Below are 23,402 nucleotides of genomic sequence, written 5' to 3' on the forward strand. Positions count from 1 at the left end.
GTAATAGATATGATGCTTACGTTAAGGCATGTTCTTTGTATCGTTTTATTTATATTGTATGAAGAAATTAGTTTGTATCATCAAGAACAAAGTACATGTATGGATGAAATTAGTAAATAAAAAAAAAGTAATTTATTATCAATCACTAATTACTTGTCTAATCCTGAATAATAATAATAATAATAATAATAATAATAATAATAATAATAATTATAATAATTATAATAATAATAAGTATATAATGCTCTCCTATTTATTGGCTCTATTGTCACAACAGTAAATTATCTAGACTCTATCATAACTGTCTCGGTATCGCTGTAGCTTTTATTTTGAAATCACTCATCCGGGTCCCTGCAGGCCAAGCAAGCTCGCGCTGACTCAGACCGTGTGACGTCGCGAGACACCAAGCTTGTCGCAAGAAATCTGAAATAAAACCAGAAATTGTCGAGTTTGTTTTCAGAACAAAAGTTTAACTTTGTTTGTTTTTTTGGAGAGTTTAGTATTTATTGGATATGTGCCACAAGAGTCTTCTGTTAAAAGGACCATTTCAGTGGTGTATTTAAAATCTTATGTTGCAGGTAAATCACGTTAAATCTTCAGGTTTATCGTTATATATTTAGTAGGTTCGATTAATTAATTAAAGTTGAACATTTTTAGGGGACGTGTGATGATTTAATTTGATAAAAATGTGTTCATGAAAACATGATTTTCAACTGTTTACACCTCTGTATATATACTGTATATGGGTACTTATCAAGCTGAAGAAAAAGGACACAAGAACTCAAATTGAATGCTCATTATCACAATATTTCGTTTTTAAACAAAGTTACATTTAATGTTTTCTTTGTAAATAACAACATGACATGTCAATACCAGAATATCCTGCTAGGGGGCACAAGAGCCAAAAGAAGTTGCAAGGCTCCAACTCATTTAATGTTCTTCCAGTTTTCTGTGTAATGTAAACAGTTTTTCTATGCCAGATTAGTACTCGGCCCCAGGTCTGACATATGTTAACTTGGAACACAAATACATTTAGGAATATGCAACAAGAAACCACAACATCACATTAAAAGGAAATTGGGGGGGGGGGGAGTGGGCCCCCACTGAACCACTGATTGTGGTTACCTCTTCAAGGCAGGTAAACTTGCACATTATAATGCAATTCCAATTGATCAAATTACCACACAATACTTGTATAATGGGTGTAGCACCTAAATTGTTATTATTATTTTAAGATAATGGTTGAGTTTTTATTATATTGTTTCTGTATGTTGCACTTACATTGGTTTGGCCTATTGGAAGCTATTGTACTGCACTTTACCTATCTTTGTTCAGCTTGGTTGTGCTTATTTTTAGCTGTATATCTTCTTCTTTCTCTGTATCTTCTGGAACTGTGGGTACCATTGAAAGCAACGACCATCACAGTCAAAGCCCTTGTATTATGTACACATACTTGGCCAATAAAGCCGATTCTGTTTCTGAAGTGCGCGTCAACGGGTGTTTTAATTTGAAAAATCTTACCGGAAGTGTCACTTTAGCTCTGAGTGGCTTGACACTGCTGGCAGGAATGGCGGCTAAGATTACTAGAGGAAGGAGCCCAAAGACCATGAAACTTTTCTTCTAACGGCCCCGCTGAGGAATTTGTTTCCAGCGAAACGCAGAAACACCATCCCATAACGGATTAAAGGGAGAAGAAGTGCTATAACGTGAGATAAACGCGGTAGTTGTCTAGGCTGTGGAGGTGGACGCACTTTGCCATTTGCTAGTTAGCTAAACGTTAACTGCCACTGACTTTGATTCAAGGTAGCTGTTAGCTAGCCAGCGGTTGGCTACTTGGCTTGGCTGGCCCAACAAGTTAACTAAGTGATTAACTGTATGAAAACATTCCTTATTTGAATATTTGAGTGGTGATTAGCTGTCTTTGCCAACAGATAGTATTAGGGTGTTTTACAGAGAGTGGGCTCAGGCGACAACAAGTCGACATAGCGCGTTGAGAACATTATTACTGCTAACCTAGCTAGTGCAATAACGCTAGCTAAGTTTGAAGTCTCGCCCATTTTTTGGATCCTGCACCAGCTATTGGCTAAGGGCTAATCAACAGCCTAGTAGTCTGGTTATCAGGGTCGATTGGTGCTACGATGGAAAGTCTAACGCTGACTGATGTCGAGCAGAAATATTACTCGGATTTGTTCGCTTACTGCGACACGGACAACACCAAAAAAGTGGCTTCCAATGGCAGAGTTCTTGACCTTTTCAGGGCGGCCCAGCTACCCAGCGAAGTTATCCTGCAGGTAAGCTAGCGTTAGCGAGTGTCAGTTTTTAAAGTGTTATCACCAGACTGTGAGGCTGTGCCACGAAACGTATCATGGATATTTTACAAACTTACATGGCTGTCAGAGCTGACCTGTCATCCAGTTAAACTATGGTTAGCCTTGGTAGTTAGCAATGCTGCGCAGCAGAAGAGACACACCTTCTTCTGGCTAATGCTAGCCTTAGCCAAAGAGAGTGGGCAGCCAATTCACATCGTTAACCTTAGCTGAACGTCTGGCCTCACATGGACATATAATGCATATAACAGACGCTTGTATGTCTGCACTTTAAGTGTCATTTTGTGGCCATGTGTTGAACAGCGCCCACTGTACATAAGGTTGTAGCAAATGATGTCTTCATCAGCCCTTTGCTTCAGATCACTGCCCAGTACTATCATTAAAAACATACCAGTTTCTCAGCCAAGTGTCACTGGACTCAAAGCTTTTTATGTTTCGAAGGTGGTCAAAATATTATTTTATTATATAAATGGTGTCCTAATCAATTTGAGGAGGTCATGGGACAGGAAACAAGGGGCAGTATAGAAGACTTGTAGTTTTAAAGTGCTTAAGAATGCAGTCTGTGTTACTTAAGTGAGTAAATGATGTAAACAATACTGGAAATGCTTATTATTAAGTTTGTTTTATGTTGAAAAGTGCAGTCAATGGAGGCATTGTATGCCAGTTAAATAAAATAAATGGTTTCAGATTACTGCCCACTCTTTCCTGTCTTCTCACTCCATTAATATCTATTATTTTGTTTGCCACTGGGTTGAGCCGACATGGAGAAAATGCAGACCCAATGTCACAGTGTCTACATGTCAATGTGATTTATGAAAGTTGTCACTTAACCTACACGGTCTTGAAAATGCATGATTCAGGAATGGTGTATCATTCAACCGGCCTTTACACAGACCCTGTACTTACACTCAGTGGCCAGTTTATTCGACACATTATTAGGTACAGTGTGCCTAATAATGTACCTAATGTGTTAGATTGCCCTCGGCCTCCAGAGCAACCAGCATTATCAAGGCAAGGATAATACAAGGTATTGAAAATGTTTCTTAGGAATGTTGGTTTATGTTCACTCACGCAATTTAGCTTCCATGATTCTACCATTTTCCCACAACCTTTTGTATTAACAAGCTGTTTTTTTGACCGTAGTACTGTCGCTGACTCAACCGTTTTCATTTGTTAACACCAGACACTGTTTTATGTGAAAAGCCCAGAAGGTCAGCTGATTCTGAAATACTGTAACTGCCAGGTCTGGCATCATCAAATATGATACTGACTTTAAAGCCACGTAGGTCACTAGTTTGTATCATTATAATGTTAAATCTAATCTACACTGAATACAGTGATGCCTGTGAACCTTTTTTACTTAGCAAACTTTGGCCACCTGACTTTTCTTTACTCTCAGCAGGCAAATATTTGCAGTTTGTGAGTCAGAATGCATTTCAAGGTCAACAAGGGGAGCTGTGGGGTGGAAGAATTAGGCAGTGTTATAATCCTCTACTTTCAAAATGTGCACTGTGGTGGCCAATGAGACACATACAGCTACAGAGTCATGTTGTAACAGGCAGAGAAAAGTGACTGGTGCTTTGTGTATCCAGTCATACTCAGAATAAGTCCTTTGTCAGCAAGAAAGGAATCAGTCAGCTGTGGCGAGCTGTCTATGTTTGGGCTCTCACCACTGAAGAGGCCTGTAATTCGAAGCAGGATTTGGGGTTAACGAGGTAACTTCAGGGTTAACCCTTAATTTCTGGTTAATTTCTTACCGGGGTATATCGCCATGGTAATTTATGCTGCACACCTAACCTGCTCCGGAGCATGTTCGAGATAAGAGATCAACTTGTTTAAAAGCAATTACAGCTCTGTGCGCGGATCGTAAGATAATATTACACAAATGCGAAGAAGTTATAGGTCATCATTTATAACTTGACTATATAAATTCATAATCCAGACTAAAAGCAACGCAGTTTAAACTGCTAAATGCAGGAAAAAAGAGCTGACAAAAATCATATCGTGTATATATTCACTTCATATGTCAGATTCTTGAGCCGTGTGTCGTGTGCTTACAGACACAGACTGTCGTGTCGGCCTATGCTGTGGGTGATTATCAATGTATGAAACCAAGTCTGCTCACCGCTTTGAATTATTTTGTTGTTATAATTTATTATTGGCTCCCAAGTCCGTTTTACACCGCCAGGGTTGCAGCAGAAAGAAGACTTAAGTATTAATAAACACGTCATACTTTCCCCAAGAGTATCTTCTATTCTATTTGAATACATTCAATACAACACCTTCATTTAATAGAATATACAAATTAATTATAGTGAGATCTGGGCAGAGATATCTTATATTTAATAATTTACACATTCACACATTCGGAGATTTTTTGCCAGCTGTCCTTCCTGCACTTGGCAGTTTAAACTGTAATTTAATTTCTGGATTATGTATTTAATTTATTTTTATTGTCTAATATTGTAGTTTACGCTTCATTTGTAAAATATGACGCTCTGCTGACAGTACACTTGTCCATGTTTGTAATTGGTCATATGCTGCAAACCCCGCCCCTTTTTATGTGACCGTGCTCATAGCCAGACTGAGAAACCCTGGGTTCACTTACCGAGTACGGCGAATAACCACCGCCGTAAGACCCCTTAGTGAGACCACTTGGCGTGATCGCGGTTGTTTGGGTTAGTTAAGCCAGATAACACAAAGATATCCTGATTATGTTGAACTCGTAGTACAGGACTCATCTTAATGTTATGAAGTTTAACTCCCTGGGTGTTAATCGGCAACAGGCTTCGTATTCTACACTCTCACAATGTTTCACCAAAAAATCATCCGTTACATTTTCCTGTGCACATTTGAAACATGTTGTAGTTTCTGTTATGCTGCCCAGTCTACCATTCTGGACAAAGCCTTTGCTCAGCATGACGTCAAGTACAGCAAAATATGTGATAATCAGGCTTATTAGTGGCGAGACCCACTCAGCATCTGCCAATGAACTGAGTAAATGAGACTGTTGCTTGTGCTGTTTTCATGACTTAAAGCTGGTAAAGTACATCACATTAAGCCAGTAAGTCTGAGCGGAGAACTTGAGTACAATAATATCAAGTGTTTACAGTGCTGGTTGTGACCCCTGATAAAAAAACAATCTGGCCTCTCGCTACAAGTCTTACACGTTTAGCTTAATTGTAACTGTTATTTTTTCATAGGTTAGGAATATGCTTGAATTTGAATATTTATTTATAATATAATTTTCATCATCATCTGCTGTTTCATCTACACAATCACTCATGTAAACCAAACATCTTTTAACATTTGAAATGGAAACAATTCCATCATCATATTTGTTTGTTTTCTCCTGGCATCTCACACCGGATGAGGAGCGAACCGGAGCTAGCTAAGCATTAAATAATAATGATCAAAACATACAATCAAAGTTGATATTAACAGCTGGTAAAATAAACAAAGTGACAATATACATTGATTGCTGTGGGCATTAAGGAATTCTGTAAACTTTATTTTTCATGTAACATTTAGTAAAGTGTTTATTGTCATAGGGAAGTCTGGTCTTCTCTTAGTATTGTGGTTAATATCAGAGTTTCAGATAAATACTGTGTGTGTGTGTGTGTGTGTGTGTGTGTGGGTTTAGATCACAGAGCTATGTGGGGCCACTCGGCTGGGTCACTTCGGGCGGAGCCAGTTCTACATTGCTCTGAAGCTTATTGCCATTGCCCAGTCCGGTCTGCCCCTGAGGGTGGAAAGCCTCAACTCGGGTGAGTCCAACAATGAATTTAACCATCTTACTTCAGAACCTCCTGTTACACAAAAAAAGAACAGATTCCCTCTCAGTACCATCATATAAAACATGCCAGTGCCAGTGGTCTCACAGCTTTCTGTGCATTTAGTGTGGTCAACATCTTGTTTTTATTTTTAGAAATTATAGCTATAATTATATACATGCGTTTCCTAATTGTACAAATGATAGGCTTAATATAAAGAAAGAATGTAAAGCTTTTTATTCTGCGTGTTAGATGCTGAAAACGTGCAGTCAGTGGACACATTGTATGCCACTTAAAATACATAAATTACACTTAATCTTATTGAGTTGGTAGAGAGGGGCAGCCATTACTGTTGGTGGTCGATCCCCGCCTCCTCCTGTCCACATGTCAAAGTACTGAAGTCTCTGAGCAGGACATTGGACCCCAAATAGCTCATTTAATGTGTGGGTGCGGGAAAAATATTGGTTACTTTGGACAGAAATGTACTGTAATCAGAAATGATTTGATACATTTTATGGCAGCCATGTTGCACTGTTAGTGGCAGACAGTATCCTGATATTTGTGGCATCAGGTTGACAATAAGAGATGTTTACTAAATGGAGTCTGTCGTCTAAGCCCTCAAGGGTTTAACTGCAAAATTGCATTTTTCTTTTTGTCTTTGGTGTGACTCTTCTTAACAAAGGAAGATGTCATAGTCACCCGCTGCATGAAGCTACTTGTTTGGCTTGAAAACATTGCATCATGAAGTTGCTGAAATTATTTCATAATTAGATATAAGGAAGTATTTAGGCCACTTCCTCATATCAAAATGGACGAGATGTACAGCGTTATGCTTATTAGATTTGAGGAAGTTTGGACTAAAGAAACCTTTCTCTCAGAATTAGATGCAGTATTAAAATCATGGATAGAATTTGGTTACATTTGCTTCGTACCATCAGAAAGCCTAAAATCCGCCTGGTCATGTTGAGCTATTGAATAGAAAGTTATTCTATATTACCAGTACATTGTTTGCTCACCAGAGATCACTGACATTTTGTAGCACTGATTTTGAGCAAATGATTTACAAAATAGAGATAAATTAGATGTTGGCAGTGCTGCAGCGATGGAAGTTAAAAGCAGAAAAAGCCACAACGCTCGTCTGAAACAGTGGAACTGTCAAGTTGTGTTGTCATCCCTTTGGCAAAACAATAGCGAGGACTTTTTTTCTATTATCACTGTTTTGTTCAGACATTCAATGTCATTCAAATCCACTGTAGAGGACACAAACACACAGTTTACTGCATCAACAGTAGCTTCAATAGACAAGGAAGTGGTCGGATTTTGTTCTTGTTTTCATACCGTTGTCGTCATACAGCTGTCACTCTTCTCACAAACGCCTATAAACAGCTGATTGCAAGAAGTTTATGCTATGAGAAACATCACAAACTGATGGTATCTCACAATGTTAGTGCAATGAAGAGAGATGTCAGTGCATTTAAGCACCCAAAAATCAATTTGAAACTAATCTTTCCTCTAATCCTGTGAATGGATTCCTGTCTCACCAGTCAAAGACCTGCCGCTGCCCAGGTTTGTGGTGGGGAAGAATGAGGCAGAGGCGAGGCAAGCAGCGCTGTACCAGGACACAGACGGGCAGGGCTTGTACCCAGCCTCTGCTGCCGCAGTAATGCCCAGACCGCCAGGCAGGGGTCTCCAAAACAAGAAAGCTCCCCCATCATCCACATCACTTCCTGCACACGAGGTCACCCAGCCCCTGGCACCCAGCACAGAACCACAGGTTGGTTATTTTACTCTCCTCATGTATACATAACACCAACAGCTAAATAAATAGTTTGATATTATCATGTGTGTTCGCTCTTTTTCCTTTGATATAAAGATTCAGTTATATGTGCATAGGCAATAAATAAAAGGTCTTGATGTTTAAAGGCAAACATGCTTTCTTTTCCCAGTTAGTTGTGCAATAACTGCTTTAAATATAGACTTTATTTTATCTGCTTTACATTGTATTACCTCGTACAGCTCCACCCAGCAGTTCCAAGAGCTATGCGACTGGAATACTGCTGTTTCCTGTGTTTTTTCCTTTCCATGTTCGTGTACTTCAAGCTCAAATGACTGTCTGAAGTTTGCTGCTGACTCTTTCTGTGCAGAAAGCAGCAGCAGTGTGCTGCCTGTCGGTTGCGCAGACCTCGTATCTAATTGCATCTTTTGTTCATTCGCTTGTTGCTTAAACATCCCACATCAGCGATGAGCAGATAACACGCTTTGAAGCGGTATTTCTTGGCTCAGATGTGGCATGCTCGAGATGGAAATCTTGTAGTATTTGAAATGTGAACTGAAAGTTAATACCCATAACATGTGAAACCATAATAAGACCGTAGTGGCGACACTTCTGCACGCTGAACTTTAGTTTGTCAAATTAAGATTTTGAAAGATTGCATGTCTGAAGATGTTTATTAAATAAATCTGCAGTTGAATCTGAATCTAAATGTATTTTTAATCTGCATACATATTGTTAACAGCCCGAACCGACGTCCCCAGTGGTCTCCCCTCACCAGTCTCCCCCCAACTCCCCTCAATCGTGGAGGAAACACAAGCGACAGCCCAGTGGAGGAAACGCAGACAGGCAGCCTGCTGTGGCTCCAGCTGGAGCTGTGTGGACTCAGTTCAGAGAACCACAAGCAGGTAACACCCACTGACACACGGCTGCTGAGTGGTGATAGGATAGCTTCTCGAATTAAAGTGGAGCTACAACATGTAATCGATAGACAATCAATCGTTATGAGTCTAAATCCTCTGGTGTCAGTTTGTCCAGTGTTTCAACAAGACATTTTAAGACGTCCTCTTAGACTCGTAGAAACTCAGATGCCCAATTCCTACTATTTCCCGATTCATCGTCAAAATAATCGACGGATTAATTGAAACGCTACTATAATTGTTAGTTGCAGCCTTTAGTTAAAGCCAATGGGACGAGGCCACAAGGTGAATGATGATTCTTCTGGAAAGCGGAGTGTTGAAAAGCGTAAATGTAATTTTTGAGAACACATACCAGATGTCATATTTTGGTGGCGATGGCAAAGAAGAGGCAGGTATTCACTCTCCACTGCTGATGAGAACAACATTGAAATGTGACAGACTTGCACGGAGCATATTAGTTGTGTTTGCATTACTTCCTGGAGTTTGCCGCTCGTAGAGAAATGATGTTTGCTGAGAATCGCAGTTAGTCACTCGGGGAACATCACATGGCCTGTGTTGGGATATTACAACAACAAAAAAAGTATGACAATAATCCTTTCTAATAGTTGCAGCCCTAATCCTCCTCTAATAACACTTGCAGTATATTTATATGTCTGTCATCGAGATGTCACTTTATGCTTTCCTCACCTCCTCCTTACCCTCCCCCCCCTTCCCCTCCTCCCTCCAGGTCCAGTGCCAGGTGATGGCATGTGGCCGTCCCACTCGCCCCCGCCTCCGGGTCAGGAGAGTTGGGTCAGTTTCACAGCAGACACACCGCCATCCAGCGCCATCCCAGGAATGCATCCCTCGTCAGTCCAGGTAGGACAGTGTAACTTCTGTCACCAGCTTAATAATGAGCTGATTTTACTGATAAATTTAAATTATATTTTGTGCAGCAACTTGGCTTTAAATTCTTCAGTTGGCAAACAAACCCCCACATTCTTTCTTTTTGACCCTGATGCTTAAAAAAAAAGTTTAGGATTTATTTTGGATAAAACATTGTTGGCTGAATAACAGTAACATCTTTTGCTGTCACATTTACTAATAATTTACTTAGTTATATTCCTTTAAACCAGTGCTGGTTTCTTTAATGTATCTGTAAATGTCCCATGTGGTTTTCCATAGGAAAGCACAACGATACGAACGGTTGCCTCAGCAGCGACAACCAATGAGATCCAGCGACAGTCGAGCGGCTACGATGACCCGTGGAAGATCACGGACGAGCAGAGACAGTATTATATTAACCAGTTCAAAACCATCCAGCCAGACCTCAACGGCTTCATACCTGGTAGGAAAATGCCGACAAACACACACGAACAAAGAGTTCTATTAAACAAAATATGTTTTTAATAATCTGTTTAATTGTGATCCAGGTTCAGCTGCAAAAGAGTTCTTCACCAAATCAAAACTACCAATTTTAGAGTTGTCACATATTTGGTGAGTTGTTATTATTATTATTATCATCTCTGCTGTGTTTGTCTGTCCTGAATATAATTATTGTGCCATGTCGATGTCTAAACCACAAGTGCAACTAATACTGGACTTAATGACCATCATATGAAAACTAGAATAATTTTTTTAACATGATTTTTTACAGGATGACAGTAAAATGTATGTTTTTATTTAAATGCTGTAGGGGAATGGGCAGGCATTTTTAATTATTTAGTTTACACTGCCTAATGTATGTGTAATGTGTGTGTAATGTGTGTTCAACGTGTGATATGAAATGGACAGGATCAGCATTTTCTGATAAATGAGAAGCTGAAGAAAGCAAAATTCTGGCGTTTTATACTTAATTATTTAGGGAATTTATAAATTGAAGAAAGAAAAAAAAAAAACATCCCAGTGTCTGAACCCCCAATCTATTTACAAGCCATTGTTCTGAAGGGGGAACAGGGCGTCTGAACTAGCAAGAGCTGACTAAACCTTTGTGATGATGAAGTCGGATTGAAAGGCAGCTGATCCATTTTGAGAAAAGTTCTCTGCTGCAGCTACAGTTGCTAGTGTGACACGTTTTGCGAGGACGGCAGACTAACTAATGTCTAACGTGCGCTTTGAAGGGAGCTGTCAGACTTCGATAAAGACGGAGCACTGACCCTGGACGAGTTCTGCGCCGCGTTTCACCTGGTGGTGGCCAGGAAAATGGCTATGACCTCCCGGAGAAGCTGCCTGAGAGCCTGATGCCAAAGCTGATTGACCTGGATGACTCAGCAGGTAACAGCCTCTGTCTGTCTCTGTCTCTCTCTCTCTCTGTCTCTCTGTCTCTCTGTCTCTCTCTCTCTCTGTCTCTCTCTCTCTCTGTCTCTCTGTCTCTCTGTCTCTCTCTCTCTCTCTGTCTCTGTCTCTCTCTCTGTCTCTGTCTCTGTCTCTGTCTCTCTCTCTCTCTCTGTCTCTCTCTCTCTCTCTGTCTCTGTCTCTCTCTCTCTGTCTCTCTCTCTCTCTGTCTCTCGCTCTCTCTGTCTCTCTCTCTGTCTCTCTCTCTGTCTCTCTGTCTCTCTCTCTCTCTGTCTCTCTCTCTCTCTCTGTCTCTCTGTCTCTCTCGCTCTCTGTCTCTCTCTCTCTCTGTCTCTCGCTCTCTCTGTCTCTCTCTCTGTCTCTCTCTCTGTCTGTCTCTCTGTCTCTCTCTGTCTCTCTCTCTCTCTGTCTCTCTCTCTCTCTCTGTCTCTCTGTCTCTCTCGCTCTCTCTGTCTGTCTCTGTCTCTCTCTCTGTCTCTCTCTGTCTCTGTCTGTCTCGCTCGCTCTCTGTCTCTGTCTCTGTCTCTGTCTCTCTCTCTCTCTCTCTCTCTCTCTCTCTCTCTCTCTCTCTCTCTCTCTCTCTCTCTCTCTCTCTCTCTCTCTCTCTCTCTCTCTCTCTCTCTCTCTCTCTCTCTCTCTCTGTGTGTCTCTCTCTCTCGCTTCCTTCCCTAATTTCCCAACCTCAGGCCTCATAAAGCCTGTGAGGTTACAGCACTGCAGTGTGCACAATCTGAACGGTGGCAGTTGTAGTAAATCTATTCATTTGCTTGGGCTGTACTTTCTATGATGGAGCTGCTGTACGTTTCTGCTGCACTTTCAACGTTGTAAAACGTAACATTGTCAGAAAGACAATGGACATCATTGTTCTCTGTATTCAAGAGAATTTTATTTTTAAGAGTTTATCTCTTTATCTCTCTCTTTAATACAATTTTGATTTATTAGAGGAGAACTTGTTTACCATCTGGACCCCTAATATTTGTGTCTTTGATGTGTGTTAAGTAACCTGGCTAACCTGCGTCTAATACTCACTGTTCAGAGGCCCCGGACCAGACGGCAGACGTTGGATACTCGGGCTCCCCGGGCTCCCCGGTGGAGGTCACCCCCAGCAAGTCTCCCTCCATGCCTTCACTCAACCAGGCCTGGCCGGAGATGAACCAGAGCAGCGAGGTTCGCAACATGCACACAACACACACGATTACTTATTGTATCTTCACACGTACTGTGAGCTCCACGTTTGTTTGCTTTTGCTGTGTTCATCATAATTAATTGCTCAAGGGTAATTGCTTTTTTAGCATTATCCACCCATCATGATTTCATCCTTTTCATTATCAAACATAATGACTGATAATTCAGCACCTCTTCTCTCACTTCCTCAGGCTGATGATGTAAATGTGTGATGTCACTGCACTGGCTGACTGACATGTTTTTTCTCACTGTCTGTCTGTCTCCTGCAGCAGTGGGAGACGTTTAGCGAGCGCTCCTCCAGCTCACAAACTCTGACCCAATTTGACTCTAACATTGCACCAGCTGACCCTGTAAGTCAATCACTTAGTATGCATGGTTTCACCATTAATGGACAGACATTAACCCTCTCTGGATCTCCATGAGCTCTCTGTCTCTCGCTCTCTGTCTGTCTGTCTGTCTGTCTGTCTGTCTGTCTGTCTGTCTGTCTGTCTGTCTGTCTCTCTGTCTCTGTCTCTCTAGCTGTGTTTCCATTCAATTGTCAAGCTAAAATAAATATGTTCTTTCATGTCAGCTAATATCAGCCATGTTTCAAGATGTCCGCGAACAAAGACACATTTCTAATGCACTTGTCGACAGCGGAAACAGCTGATCATGTGAGTTAAATGTTCGCTACATCAGAACTAATTCGTAAAGGCGTTACCATATCCCATTTAGCACATCAACTCTTTTTCGACCTTGACAAAAAAACACCTCAAACCAGCATAAAACCTTTTTTTTGCAAAATGGAGGCATTTCCACACGGCTGCTCTGATGCGTTTATGGAAACACGGATCTCTCTTTCTCTCTGTGCATGATCTTCTTTCAAAGTTCAGTCTGCTGCAGTGGCCAGTGTGTGTTGTGATTTGGCTGGCTTAGCTTCTATTGGACATAACCTTTTTTTCTACAGTGACTTCCACCAATCACTAGCGCATTTGCAGATTGTGACAGATACACTTTTCCATATATGGTCAAATGATGTAAGTACTTAAAATGTGTGTAATGCTTTTTCATTTACCGTTGAAGTCCTTTCGTGCCCCTTACAGCAATAATGGGCTCACGAATAACTCTGCACTATTAATCTGGCAGAAAGTGCTGTATTGACGACCACATCTTGCCTTATTGCAAGAGTCTGCATCTTTTTTAGATTGCTATAAGGCATAAGGCAAAAACATCACTGAGTAGAACCTGAACAATGCAACGAGCTGCTTTTAGTGAAACATCACAGGTAGACGTTTTACTGAGAGGGTGTAACATTCACAAATCCTCACGCAGTGGTGGAAATATACGAATATATAATAATGCTATACTGCATTATAAATAAAACTATAACAACTTAAAGTCCTGCGTTGAAAATGTCATGTGAGTAAAAGTACATATTAATGCTTAAAGTATCAGGAATAAAAGTTATGATGCTGTGAATGTTATGTAGTTGAATCTTTAACATATTTTATACGATCATCCTGTGTTTTCTATGTAAAATCCTAATCTGCAAAGTTAATAGTACCCTCTGAATTGTAGTAAAGTACAAGTACAGAATAAAGCTACTTCGAGAGTTAAAATATGCTGCATCTTAAACAATGATATTGCAATAACATTCAGAAACAATAATGAAACTGGGTCAACAGCAATCCTCTCGACACACCAAGTGATTTAAAGCGATTTATAAATCAAATATTCACTTTGTTTGCGTTTGATACACGAGCTGTTATGTATCAAACCAAGTCAATAGAGAGCTGAAGGAGAAGCCTGACAAAGTAAATTGATAATAAATAAAGTTTTGTGGTCTGCCAACATATCTCCTTCTGTGAAACGTGTCTCGCTCCCATCACGAATCTGTCTGTCTCACCTCCTGTCCCCATCCTCTGCCCTTCAGGACACGGCCATCGTCCACCCAGTCCCCATCCGGATGACGCCCAGTAAGATCCACATGCAGGAGATGGAGCTGAAGAGGACTGGCAGCGGTGAGAGAACCTCTGAACTGTCCAGCATCATAGTTTACAATTGCATGAATGAGCAATTTATATCATTATGTGTGTAACGGCATATTTTAGGTAAAATAAAAACATTTTAGAGAACAAAAAAAAGAGATCAAAGCTGTAAATGTACAACATTAATCTGGGAACTATAGACACTAACATCATTAAGCATAATTAGTCTGGATTTTATTCATAAACATTCATAGGAAATGTTTTGTGGTTTGTTTCTAAAGCTGTTCCTGAAATAAGACTGCTCAATATTTATGCCCTCCCTGTTATTCCTCAAACCTTTAGACCACAACCACCCGACTAGTCCACTGCTGGCTAAACCCCCCGAACTGTCCGAAGAAGCCAATTTACCCACCTCCTTGAAGTTTGTAGCCGCCAACACTGTAGGTGAGTAAAGGACGGGCCGCTGTGCCAGAGGGATGTTTAGAAGAGAGCTCACAAAAGGCTTTAAATAACTTTAACATATACAGTAGAAGTAGATACATATACAACATATACAGTAGAAGTAGATACATGTACAACATACAGTAGAAGTAGATACATGTACAACATATACAACATATACAGTAGAAGTAGATACATATACAACATATACAACATATACAGTAGAAGTAGATACATATACAACATATACAACATATACAGTAGAAGTAGATACATATACAACATATACAACATATACAGTAGAAGTAGATACATATACAACATATACAACATATACAGTAGAAGTAGATACATATACAACATATACAGTAGAAGTAGATACATGTACAACATATACAGTAGAAGTAGATACATATACAACATATACAGTAGAAGTAGATACATATACAACATATACAGTAGAAGTAGATACATATACAACATATACAGTAGAAGTAGATACATATACAACATATACAGTAGAAGTAGATACATATACAACATATACAGTAGAAGTAGATACATATACAACATATACAGTAGAAGTAGATACATATACAACATATACAGTAGAAGTAGATACATGTACAACATATACAGTAGAAGTAGATACATGTACAACATATACAGTAGAAGTAGATACATATACAACATATACAACATACAGTAGAAGTAGATACATGTACAACATATACAACATATACAGTAGAAGTAGATACATATACAACATATACAGTAGAAGTAGATACATATACAACATATACAGTAGAAGTAGATACATGTACAACATATACAGTAGAAGTAGATACATATACAACATATACAACATACAGTAGAAGTAGATACATGTACAACATATACAACATATACAGTAGAAGTAGATACATATACAACATATACAGTAGAAGTAGATACATGTACAACATATACAGTAGAAGTAGATACATGTACAACATATACAGTAGAAGTAGATACATATACAACATATACAGTAGAAGTAGATACATGTAAAACATATACAGTAGAAGTAGATACATGTAAAACATATACAGTAGAAGTAGATACATGTACAACATATACAGTAGAAGTAGATACATGTAAAACATATACAGTAGAAGTAGATACATGTACAACATATACAGTAGAAGTAGATACATATACAACATATACAGTAGAAGTAGATACATATACAACATATACAGTAGAAGTAGATACATGTACAACATATATAGTAGAAGTAGATACATATACAACATATACAGTAGAAGTAGATACATGTACAACATATACAGTAGAAGTAGATACATATACAACATATACAGTAGAAGTAGATACATGTACAACATATACAGTAGAAGTAGATACATGTACAACATATACAGTAGAAGTAGATACATATACAACATATACAGTAGAAGTAGATACATATACAACATATACAGTAGAAGTAGATACATGTACAACATATATAGTAGAAGTAGATACATATACAACATATACAGTAGATACATGTACAACATATACAGTAGAAGTAGATACATATACAACATATACAGTAGATACATATACAACATATACAGTAGAAGTAGATACATATACAACATATACAGTAGAAGTAGATACATATACAACATATACAGTAGAAGTAGATACATATACAACATATACAGTAGAAGTAGATACATATACAACATATACAGTAGAAGTAGATACATATACAACATATACAGTAGATACATATAATACATATACAACATATACAGTAGATACATATACAACATATATAGTAGATACATATACAACATATACAGTAGAAGTAGATACATATACAACATATACAGTAGATACATGTACAACATATACAACATATATAGTAGATACATGTACAACATATACAGTAGAAGTAGATACATATACAACATATACAGTAGAAGTAGATACATATACAACATATACAGTAGATACATATACAACATATACAGTAGATACATATACAACATATACAGTAGATACATATACAACATATACAGTAGAAGTAGATACATATACAACATATACAGTAGAAGTAGATACATATACAACATATATAGTAGATACATATACAACATATACAGTAGAAGTAGATACATATACAACATATACAGTAGAAGTAGATACATATACAACATATATAGTAGATACATATACAACATATACAGTAGAAGTAGATACATATACAACATATACAGTAGAAGTAGATACATGTACAACATATACAGTAGAAGTAGATACATGTACAACATATACAGTAGATACATGTACAACATATACAGTAGAAGTAGATACATATACAACATATACAGTAGATACATGTACAACATATACAGTAGAAGTAGATACATGTACAACATATACAGTAGAAGTAGATACATATACAACATATACAGTAGAAGTAGATACATGTACAACATATACAGTAGATACATATACAACATATACAGTAGAAGTAGATACATATACAACATATACAGTAGATACATATACAACATATACAGTAGATACATATACAACATATACAGTAGATACATATACAACATATACAGTAGATACATATACAACATATACAGTAGATACATATACAACATATACAGTAGATACATATACAACATATACAGTAGAAGTAGATACATATACAACATATACAGTAGATACATATACAACATATACAGTAGAAGTAGATACATATACAACATATACAGTAGAAGTAGATACATGTACAACATATACAGTAGAAGTAGATACATGTACAACATATACAGTAGATACATATACAACATATATAGTAGAAGTAGATACATGTACAACATATACAGTAGAAGTAGATACATGTACAACATATATAGTAGAAGTAGATACATATACAACATATACAGTAGAAGTAGATACATGTACAACATATACAGTAGAAGTAGATACATGTACAACATATATAGTAGAAGTAGATACATGTACAACATATACAGCAGAAGTAGATACATGTACAACATATATAGTAGAAGTAGATACATGTACAACATATACAGTAGAAGTAGATACATGTACAACATATATAGTAGATACATGTACAACATATACAGTAGAAGTAGATACATGTACAACATATACAGTAGAAGTAGATACATATACAACTTATACAGTAGATACATATACAACATATACAGTAGAAGTAGATACATATACAACATATACAGTAGATACATGTACAACATATACAGTAGAAGTAGATACATGTACAACATATACAGTAGAAGTAGATACATATACAACATATACAGTAGATACATGTACAACATATACAGTAGATACATGTACAACATATACAGTAGATACATAGATACATGTACAACATATACAGTAGATACATGTACAACATATACAGTAGATACATGTACAACATATACAGTAGATACATGTACAACATATACAGTAGATACATGTACAACATATACAGTAGATACATGTACAACATATACAGTAGATACATGTACAACATATACAGTAGATACATGTACAACATATACAGTAGAAGTAGATACATATACAACATATACAGTAGAAGTAGATACATGTACAACATATACAGTAGAAGTAGATACATATACAACATATACAGTAGAAGTAGATACATATACAACATATACAGTAGAAGTAGATACATGTACAACATATACAGTAGAAGTAGATACATATACAACATATACAGTAGATACATGTACAACATATACAGTAGATACATGTACAACATATACAGTAGAAGTAGATACATGTACAACATATACAGTAGATACATGTACAACATATACAGTAGAAGTAGATACATGTACAACATATACAGTAGAGGCTTTAGTCTATAATAAAGTGTTTTTATCCGCTTTGTGTTTTCACATTTCTTCATCTGCGGATCTTTTATTAAATGCAACGTCATTTTGATTTTGTGTATTATGAGTCAGTAGGTTGATCAAATGTTTATGGGATGTTTTGTTTAGTCTTCCATGAAGGTGATGGGTACAGCAGTTCAGACTCCTTCACCTCAGACCAGGAGCCAATCACAAGACAAAGGTGAGACTTTTACGTGATTTAATTTAGTTTATGTTCTGTATTGTTCTCTGTGGACGTGTCTTTGCATTCTGTATCGATGTATCTGTATATATAAATCTTCACCATATTTCAGCTTTGGTTAACATCTGCTCTTAGGAATTGCATTGTAAATAGATTAATTTACATATCCGATCCATAATTCTAGAAATATAAATGTTTGTGTTCAGGTCTCAGTCGGGAACGTCTCCAGAGACTCTGCAGGTAGTAGCCCCCCCTCCACCTCCTCCCCGCCCACACGCCTCTCACTCTCGCTCCTCGTCTCTTGACATGAACCGCACCTTCGCTGCCACAACTGCTGCAGGACAACCACAATCCTCTACGATAGCTTACCCGCCCGCTGTGCCTCCTCGACCGCTACCCACACAGGTAAGAGAACCTCGACGCATCACGAGGTCTAACTGCATCACGTCATCATAAATCCTGTGTGATCGTGACAACATGGAGGCCTTCATTCCACTCCTCCCTCCCTCTCTCTAGACTTCAGTACCACACGCCGGGCTTCGTGCGGAGGCTGAGGGTGCACCAGGTGGCGCTGCGGCGCTCACCACCACCTCCCCCCAACAGATTCCCCAGCAGCCCAATTTCGCTGACTTCAGTCAGTTTCAGGCCTTTGCTGCAACTGAACAGCCTTCCAGCCTGCCGGAGGTCGATGTACACAGTGAGCCTGGACAGGTCGGTTGTCCCTGGAGTGTGTGTGTGTGTGTGTGTGCGCGTGTGTGGTGTCTCTTTTCCTAGGTTATTTTCACAGCCAACATTTAGAATGGTTTTATAACTCTTGCCAGAAAGACAGCCCTGGTTACTTGTGAGGAACAGTTACAGGGGGGTTACATTAAACATAATGACCCTGACCCTCAGTGATTCTCCATAATATCAACACACCTGGGGTGTATTTGTCTAAAAATAAAAAGTTCTGATCATAATACAGGAAATTTGATGGATTTCAAAAATGATCACCTGTCGGAATTTATTTTTAGTTTCACATTTTGTCCTTTTGGTCCGAGTCAATGTTTTGTTTTGTGCCTACAGGTGGAGAAGCCATCAGAGGGAGCCGGCCCTTTAAGAACAGTCAAGAGTGACGGCCAAGCAGATGAGAGAGCCTCAGCTACTGTCATCGCCGTAAGACAACATCGATACAATGCAGTACACAAACTTATCGTTTCATCTCTAAATTCATTTGATAATTACTCTACGGGTGAAATCTCTTTCCTGGCAAACAGTAAAAACAACACAAAGACTAAAACTTTTTTGGTTTTGTTTCTCCATCAGGCCAAAGGTTCTGGTTCTGGCTCCGGTTCTGGTTCTGGTTCCGGTCCACTAGGGCCTCCTCCAAAACCTGTGCGCCGAAGGTTGAAATCTGAAGACGAGCTGCGACCGGAGGACGAGCAACACGGTCCGCAGAAATCAAGCATCATAGCTGCCGTCCTGGCCACGCAGCCCTCCATCCCCAGGTTAGAAAACCTTCGTTGGTTAGTGAACAAGACTTTTGGAAGCTCTTGTTAAATGTAAGTTGTTGTTTTACTTCATCACATGTGAGTAACAAGTGTGTTTGTGTGTTTTCAGGTCGGTAGGAAAGGACAAAAAGGCGATTCAAGCTTCAATCAGAAGAAACAAGGAGACGAACACAGTGTTGGCACGACTTAACAGTGAACTGCAGCAACAGCTGAAGGTACGCACCATTTCAAAGGTTTTCTTTCTGATCCTCGTCCCCTCTCAAATAACTCATCACTCATAACTTCATAACCTTTTGCAGGACCTGCTTGAAGAGAGGATATCCCTGGAAGTCCAGCTGGAGCAGCTCAGACCTTTCTCTCATCTTTAACCGACGCGAGGAGGAAAACTCTGCTGTAGTTTATCCGAAGCGTCGCTGTGGCCCTCGGTGTGACTCCCCCTCCATCCCTCCCGCCTCCTTCCATCATCTCGGCTTTCCCTGGAGGCTGCGTTAAACTACTACGCTCAATCACACACTTATTAATCACGAATCGGAAGGACCTGAGAGCACAGTTTTACCAAGAGGAGGAGGAGGTGTGTGTGTGTGTGTGTGTGTGTGTGTGTGTGGGGGGGGGGATTTTACAAACTGGCAAATTTCTCAAAAGAGAGGAGAACATGAGGACGACAGCGGACTGAGAGACGGTTAGGAGTGGCTGACCAGACGCTCCAACTGCGAGTGCCGTGTGATTACTTTACTCTCTGAATGACTGAAGTAGAAAGGCAGCGTGTGTGTGTGTGTGTGACTGTTTGTGTATTTGTGTTCCTGTTTAGTGACTTACTTGAAGCTCGCACCATTATGTTCATTCTGTCTTGGGGTACAGACTCTGCCACACCAAACTCCATTAGAAATCAGGCAAATTTAAAGAAGCAGTTTAGTATTTTTTGGGAAATATGCTTAGAGTTCGCTGAGAAGATCCATATCATGTGCGTCGACGAGACGATATCATCGAAGACAGTCGGCCTACTGAACATTTGCCTTCCGAATGTCACCATTTTAAAATAATCTGTTGACGTGCTACTACATGTTGGAGGCTTTCAAAACATGAGTCTACACCAGGAATCTGTGTCTGCCAGTGAGGAACGTACAATTAGCTGTTTATTGACTGGAGTTTGGTGTGGTTGGTCTTCATGAAAACATACTGTGCTACTTCTGGACAGGACTTTGTGTATATTTGTTTTTGTGAAGCCATTAATGGCTAAATCATCACGGTGAAGGCTTTTTTTTTTTTTTTTTGTTCAACTCAGCCCACCTCTCTCTTCTTACTGCCCCTTGAATCTACATATGTGTGTGTCTGTGTTCATGGCATGATGCGGTGAATGAATGTCTTTTTCTTATGTTACACAGTGTTTGGGATTTAATGTGACTGAATGGGTTTAAACTTTATGCCAAATGACTGAACTATCACTCTGCTCTCTCACCTCCTAGTTGGGCTGTGTTTTTAAAACTGAGATGCGACCTCTTTTCTTTCCTACAGGTTTAAGTTTTGAGTTGTTTTCAAACATAGCTGTGAGTCAACATCCTTAGCTTTCTTTTTAAACCTCTTTACACCTGGTTGCTGCGGTTGTTTCCCGTCTTTAACCTTCACCTGGATGGGAATCTCTTTAGTTTAAACAGACGTTCACTAGGAAGGATTTGAAGATTTTCCAGCTGCTTCACCGCAGGAGGCAAAATTTATGAAGAATTGTTCTTGTGATCAGCAAACACTCGTGCACAATCGGGCAGTCGGCACTATGCAAGTACGGGCGCTACATCCTCACAGAACTATACGTGTTTGTACTGTGATAGTAGCATCTGTGTGAGCAGTATTCTCTGGTTTTTGTATCTTAGATCTTCCAGAACATCTACTGTATGTTTGTGATTCAATTTGCCTTTTTTGTTTTTTTTTGGGGTTCTCCCGGCTCCAGAGGGAAGTCCAGTTCAGTGTTTTATCAGGGCACTTTCTCCCTAAATGTACAAGATGTGACCGTGGCTGGGTGTAGGTGAACCTTACTACAGACGGAGACCAGTCAACAGACCAGGAGACCTGAATGACCCAACTGCACTTTGACCTTAAATCCCCCCCCCCCCTCCCTCCCCCCAGCATCCTTTCTTAGTATGTTTTACTTTGTTACATCCTTCTCCCGCTGTCTTTTAACATTTGCATGTCGTCTTTCACGCGTATTTAAAAAAAGAAGATGCTTTAAGAAGAAAATAATTAAACCACTCGAGTTTTATTTCTTCAGTACAACTCTTTGTGCCAGTACCCGAAATTATCCCGTCTTGTTTGGTTAATTATTTTTTATAAATGTTTTGTCCCCGGAGCTTCCTGTGTGTCCGCGAAGAATCTGTGTTCTTAAAAAGCCTTACTCCCCGACTGGCGTTCAGGTTTCCACTGTGGCTGACTGACCTCTCTTCCTTGTTGTATCAAGGCTCGCCTTCTTTTTTCTGCTGTTGAGGACGATGATGTTCTTGGTGTGTGCGTGTGCGTGTGCGTGCGTGTGCGTGTGTGTGTGTGTGTGTGTTATATTGTTTCCAGACCTGGAACTATACCATTGAAAACCCTATTAAAAAACCTCTTCATGGGATTGATTTATGTTTGCTAGCTAAACGGCTCCCCATTCAACCTTTTAAACCCAAAAGGCAAAAGCAGGCAGGCAGAAGCGATCAAGTATTTGATGGGATTTTAAATGCTATTTGCTCCCAGATCTGTGTTGTATATTGTATATGATACACACTTTTGGACTCATATGTACATTTGCATTAATTGCTGACTAACAGCGAAAGAATATTCTATTTAATTCCTTCTCTCTTGGCTGTGGGATCCTAGATGTTTAACTGCATGGATGTACTGTATCTCTGCAGAGTCGACTAGCAGCTGTGTGATTTTTACACAAAAATAAAAACGGCACAATATTTTAAGCGCTGCGCTCCTTTACTGACTTGTTTTTTAAAAGGCGTCGAAGTATTTTGGGATATTTTACACCAGAGAATTCTTATCATGCAATGTTTGAATCAGCGGAGTGTTTTGTTTTTACTCATTTAAACTTCGACTGTGGCTTATTTAGTCATGGATATTTGATGTGATGTAGAAATACAGTAA

The 23,402-nt window shown here is 39.1% G+C and overlaps 1 protein-coding gene across 1 annotated transcript; it reads left to right on the forward strand.

The window, feature by feature from the left end:
* Nucleotides 1–1,553: 1,553 nt before the first annotated feature.
* reps1 (RALBP1 associated Eps domain containing 1) lies at nucleotides 1,554–23,221 on the forward strand. Its single transcript, XM_029425793.1, is given in 20 exon segments — nucleotides 1,554–2,291; nucleotides 5,971–6,094; nucleotides 7,645–7,874; nucleotides 8,617–8,779; nucleotides 9,519–9,649; nucleotides 9,956–10,118; nucleotides 10,204–10,267; nucleotides 10,891–10,967; nucleotides 10,970–11,044; nucleotides 12,102–12,232; nucleotides 12,520–12,600; nucleotides 14,163–14,250; nucleotides 14,560–14,661; nucleotides 18,723–18,795; nucleotides 19,002–19,200; nucleotides 19,312–19,506; nucleotides 19,861–19,950; nucleotides 20,101–20,282; nucleotides 20,395–20,500; nucleotides 20,585–23,221. Coding segments are annotated over 20 exon segments (2,496 nt in total). The 5' UTR covers nucleotides 1,554–2,138; the 3' UTR covers nucleotides 20,654–23,221.
* Nucleotides 23,222–23,402: the final 181 nt, after the last annotated feature.

This window comes from Cottoperca gobio, chromosome 24, assembly GCF_900634415.1.
Source record: "Cottoperca gobio chromosome 24, fCotGob3.1, whole genome shotgun sequence".
Taxonomy (NCBI): domain Eukaryota; kingdom Metazoa; phylum Chordata; class Actinopteri; order Perciformes; family Bovichtidae; genus Cottoperca; species Cottoperca gobio.